This window comes from Chinchilla lanigera, unplaced genomic scaffold, assembly GCF_000276665.1.
Source record: "Chinchilla lanigera isolate Chin_1 unplaced genomic scaffold, ChiLan1.0 scaffold00008, whole genome shotgun sequence".
Taxonomy (NCBI): Eukaryota; Metazoa; Chordata; class Mammalia; order Rodentia; family Chinchillidae; genus Chinchilla; species Chinchilla lanigera.
Window position 1 is genome coordinate 38,540,185 of NW_004955409.1, and position 6,000 is coordinate 38,546,184.

The 6,000-nt window shown below is 38.3% G+C and overlaps 1 gene segment (V, D, J or C); it reads right to left on the minus strand.

Annotated features, from left to right (window-relative positions):
- The window catches only part of LOC102015697, a gene marked incomplete in the record, with an annotated part of 840,941 nt that extends 840,784 nt beyond the window's left edge, over positions 1-157 (minus strand). Inside the window, 1 exon segment of the C gene segment in view lies at positions 47-157. Within this exon segment, the coding sequence occupies positions 47-98 (52 nt within the window).
- Between the last annotated feature and the right edge of the window lie 5,843 nt (positions 158-6,000).

Genomic DNA, 6,000 nt, shown 5'->3' on the forward strand with positions numbered 1-6,000 from the left:
GGAGGCTGTCAGCAACTCACAACTCCCAGATGAAGCACAGACTTACAGGCTGCTTGCAATCCCAACATCCCCACGAGCACGTGCAGGACAGTCTCCATCTCTTCGCTCCCCTGTAAAGACACTGAATCTGGTTGTCCTGAAAGCCTTCTCAGTAGAAATTTCTTTAGCTCATTGGTCCAGGATGCGGCACCTGAGTGCCTGCCTGTCAGCAGGGCCGGACCTCACTCAAATACTTTGCAGTTACACACTGCCACCTTTTGGCTAGATAGAGAAATGCTGAGTAATGGATAACTTTTCTGGAGTTTATATATATTTTATTTCCTGGAGTTTATATATATTACACCTATTTATTGCAATAAACTATTTGATTTATTATGAAAGTAAAATTATTCATTTACTCTGCTGGGCTTGAGAAAGTTTCAGCTTTATAATTAAGACAGTGAAGAATTCTGTCCTCCATCTCACAGAATCATTATTTTCATTTGATTTTATGTGTTATTTCAGTTTTTTTAGAAAATTACTTTATTAAGGCACATTTGACATACAATAAATTGCAATATTTAATAAGTAAAACTTGGTAATTTTTGATATAGGCATACAAATGTACAGGCACCGTCACAGCCTTGGTGACGAACACCCACCCCATCCAAAGCTCCATCATGACACCACCCATTGTGCTCCTCTATCCCTCTGTGAACCTCCCCCGATCCTCCCGATCTCAAGACAGTTTCTGATCTGCTTTCTCAGTTTTTATCAAATTCCTGCCACTTAGACAATTTCTTTATCTTGGTCTGTTTCTCACACGTACAATAGGAGCAGTGAAATTCATCTGACAGATTCTTTGTGGTGATTCCAAGATGTGATATCTCACGAGAGACAAGCCATATGAGTAGCACATGAGAGCTGCTCCATGGATGTTGTAGCTGAGACTGAACTCTGTTTTCCAGAAACTCCTGTCTATTGGTCCCTTAGGACCCAGGACACAGCTTTCATTCTCCTCAGCTTGGTCCTTCAGATGTTTGAAGACAGCAGCAATATTCACTGGAGCGCACTCTACATTTTTGTTTTTTCATACATTTTTATTAGTGCTTACTAATTTTACAAAATATTGGGTTTCAATGTTTGAACTATATTTTGCCCCTCTCTCCATCCATGAACAACATTTATACCTGTTTCTCCTCCCCCATATCCCTTTTTCTTGTGTAATCATAGACTCCTCCCCTTCCTTCATGTCATCTTTTTAGATCCCACATATTAGGCAGAGCATGTGACCCTTTCTGAGTATGGCTTATTCCACTTAACATGAGGATCTCTACTTGCATCTCTTTTCCTGCAGATGACTTATGATTTTCCTTATGGCTAGGTAATACTCCATTGTGTGCATATACCATCTTTGTTATCCATTCATCTGTTGATGTACACCTAAGCTGACTCCATATCTCAGCTATTGTGAATTGTGCAGGTGCCCCTGTAGTATGCTGACTTTAATTCATTTAAGTATACACCGAGGAGTGTTATAGCTAGATAAGATGATCATTCTATTTTTTAGTTTTTTGGTGAATTTTCATAGTTGCTGTAGTAATTTACAGTTCCACCAGCAGTGTACAAAAGTTCCTTTCCCCTCACTTCCTTACCTGCATTTATTGCTTTTCATATTCTTGATAATAGCCATTCTGACAGGAATGGAATGGAATTTCAATGAAATTTTCAATTTCATGTAATTAATAGCTAAAGATGTTGAATATTTTAATGCATGTATTGGCCATTTATACCTCTTCTTTTGAGAAGTGTCTGTTCAATTCACTTGCCCATTCAATGTTTGGGCTACTGGATTTTTTGGAGTTAAGATATTTGAGTGAATTATATATTCTAGATATCAATCTTCTGTTGGAAGAGTAGCTGGTAAAAATTTTGCCTCATTCTATAGGCTTTTTCTTCACTCCTTTGGTTGTTTCTTTTATTGTGCAAGAATTTTAAATTTGATGTAGTTCCACTTGTTAATTTTTGCTATTTTATCCTGTGCTGTTAGAATCCTACTCAGAAAGTTTTTACCTGTATACATGGATTCAAGTGTTTCTAATATGGCTTTTTTTTTTTTTAGCAATTTCAAAGTTTCAGATCTTATACCTGAAGTCTGTACAGGGTGAGGGATAGAAGCATATTTCCCATCTTCTACCTATGGACATCCAGTTGTCCCCTGCAACATTTATTAAAGTGGCTGTCTTTTTCCAATATATATATTTTTGTTCCTGTGTCAGGAATTAGATTTCTGTGGTTTTGTGGATTTGTTTGAGTCTCTTCCAATCTATTGGTCTACATGACTATTTTTGTGCCACTGCAATGCTATTTTGCTATCATGACTTCTAGTATAATTTGAAATTGTGTATTCTGATGCCTTCAGCCTTGTTCTTTTTGCTTAGAATTACTTGGCTATTCTGGGTTGTTGGTGTCCCCAACCCTTTTTAAAATATATTTTTATATCAAGACATGGTCTTGTTAGATTGTTAAGTTACCCAGACTGGGTTTTAACTTTTGATCCTCCTATCTCAGCCTCCCAGAGTGCTGGGGTTATAAGTATGTTCCACTGAACCCAGCTTATTTGTTGTACTGTTTAATAAGGCTAAGAAAAAATAAATCATGGCTACACTAGGACATAATTCCAAGCTTGAAACCTGAGTTGAGTTTGGGAAACCAAGGAAAAAAAATTTCAAATATTATTTATCAAGGGTGGAAGGAAGAAAAGGGGTAGAGTGTTTGCAGGAGGCAGTACACACATCCTCACAAGGAGGGGCAATACCTAGGCATGCAAAAGTGACAGAGGAAATCATTAAATGATGGACCCTTTTAAAATTGAAGTTCCCTTGAAGTGCATATCCTAATGGCAGTCAGACTGACAAGGAAGAGAAAGCAGAACTTTGAAAGCTTATGGAGAAAAGTAAGTTTCTTCATAGCAAAGCTTCATTCAGGTGTTAGATATATCATCCAAACCACTGAAACCTGAGGATGGCAGAAATGTAAGCTACCGAATGGTTGGGACCAAAGCCCCAAAATGTCTTCACCACATAATGTAGAATCAATCAATCATGGAGAAAAGAAAAAGACATTGAAGGAGTCAAACTTTATGTCACTTACATCTTACCCTTGAGAACACAGGCTTCTAGATCATGGAATATGAAAATTATGTCTTACAAAAAGTTTTCCAGATCAGTTTATTTAAAGTTAGTGGACCAAAGCACACTGGAAAAGTGTCTAACCATTTCTAATAAATATATCTGCAAAGCATGGGTCAGGTTATAATTGTGGTTTGACTGGTGCAGGCATTAAAAGACGTTAACCCTGTACTGCAAGGGGAAGAGACTTCCTGCCATGTCTACAGCACAAGTTTGAGAAGCAGCCATATAATTTGGTCAAAAAATTACCATAATTACCATTATATTAAAAAATCGGGTAAAATGGTGGAAGGGAATATCTGCACACATACAGCAAAACTAATTTCATCATTATCCAACATTGCCACTCTCTAGAAGAAGATAAAGATTGAAGCAGGCTAAAAACTAAGTCATCCAGAGCTCAGGTCTCCCACACTGGAGCCTAGAACAAAACAGTGTCTCTAGCATCTTCTAGGTGGACACTGTCGGATGTTTCTACTCTTGAGCCAGGCACCAATGAGTTGCATAGCACCCGCTCCTAACCCATATGGGAACCTCTCTAACACATATTTTTTCACCTATTGCCTATTTCTAGGAGTGATATACATTCATGAATAAGGGAAAAAGAGAATGTAGGGATGAGAGAAGATTTGGAGAAGAAAATGAAATGATGTCACTCGACAGGAGAGGTGGAAGTAAACATGAAAGTAGTCACATGGCTCTTCTCAAAAGCTACTGAAATGGGAAGAAAGTCCAGAGAAGGAATACACTGGGAGAAGGCTTCTCTCGCATGCATGAGGGCCTGGGATTGACCCCAGCACTATATAAAAAGTTTAATAAATAAATTTAATTTAGGAAAAATAAAGAAATTGAAAAAAATATTTAAAATTACTCCTACCTCTCCACTACAATATCTGTGGTTGCTGGTTTACTGTAGGTATAAATGTTTGGTCATTTAAAATTGAATTCTCTCTCTCCCTCCTCCCTCCCTCTTTATTAATTTATTTATTTATTTATTTATTTGCAAGACCCTGAGGATTGAACTTAGGATCATGCTCCATGACAATCAAGTGCTCTGCCACTGAGCTACACCCCAGCCCAAGTAAGACATTTCTTAGACGGGGCCTTCTTATGTGTTCTAGGATGGCCTCAAATTGGTGGGTTCTAGTGTTCCTCTCCCCTCATCTCTCCAAATAGCTGGGACTGTAAATATGTGCCACCACACCTAGCTCTCTTAATTTCCATGGGGCCCAGATACTTGTTTACACTGGCAAAGGGCTTACCATGTCTCTGAGGCTGAGAGCATGCTCAAGAAACCACTAGAAATAGAAAATGACAAGTGGATAACTGTGAGTACAACTCATCCACATTTCTCCCTGCCCCTACAAGGAGCTTGCATGTGTAGCTGTGACGGCCCCTCATGCGGAACTGGGGGCTGAACTTCTTTACTTAGAACTGGGCATGAACTCAGCAGGTTTTCAAATGTGTTTCAGATCTTTAAATATTTTTAATATGCTCCTTCTACTAGTGGCAAGCCTCAAAGAAGAGCTCCCTGTCATAGTACTTTAAAACTAAATTATTTTCTGTCACTTTGGGTAGTGAGTACTCTGTGATTTGTTCTCAATTTTTGAATTCCATTTTTGAAACCACCTATAATAATATATATTTTTTACTTCTTTTCTCCTTTCCTTCATCTCAGTTGTTCTTTCCTTTTAAGCAGTTTCTTTCCCTTTCACAGTATCTATTGTACCTTTTGGATTTTATTTACTCTTTCAGGTTCTTACATTAGGGAGACAACATGATGTGTATACATGTGAGTCTTTTCATTCTTATTTATATTCATTGTAAAAAAGATCTTGGAATTTTCCCTACCTAAACCAATGTGAGTGCTAATAGGAAGTGGAAGAAATACCACACATGAGATTGGTACCCTCTTGTTCCCAGACATGGAGGGATCAAAGGATTTAATCCACCTTAAGTTCACAGCTTTGTATTCATGTTCAGGAGGATAAAATAAAGTGAGAGAAATTATCAGCCTATGGATTTCACCTTGTAGTTATACCGTCTCCATGCGGACTCCTAGCTGAACCAGGCTGAGCAAATCTGACAGCACCTCTGTTCTGTTCAGAAGCATCTTCACCAGCTCCCGAGTGGCTGTCTACAGAAAGCCACATGTAATGTGATTTGCAGAAACTTCCCCATAATGCCTGTATTTTCTTCAGTTTCCTCTAACTCTAAAAGACCTTCAGATTCAGAAAATCACCCTCTAAGGAACAAGTTCCAGTGATTCATCTGAAAATATATGTATGTACAAATAAAGTCATAGTGTGTATGTGTGTGTGTGTGTGTGTGTGTGTGTGTGTGTGTGGTCTATGGATGATAATCAAGTCCTTCTCTGGGTCAGTGATGAAGAAATATGTGTTAAAAAACATAAACACGGGAGTTGATACCTTTTCAAAAGTGTGCACACCTTGTTCCTGGCCTCTGTTGGGAGGTATAGAAGTTGATAGTCAAGGTGTGAGTCTTGCCTCTAGGATGTTTGAGTATGAACTCTATTTTCTCACAAAGTTAGTGATCTCTTTTTTTAACCTGGGTATTGGCGTTTTATTTTTGGCAGGCTGCCCAAGAAGATCTATTTTAGATGAATTTTTCTCCAATGGCTCCACAGTCATATCATTTAATAGGGTTAGAATCACATAGTTCAGAAGTAATTAGAAGATCACAGAGGGGATTTTAAACACTTAGAGTGGAGTACATAGGCTCTGAAATTCAAGCTGCACCTCACTAATAGGGCTCATTTGTGCAAATTTCCTTCCCTTTTCACTCTAGAGGTAGGTAAGGAAAGAATGGT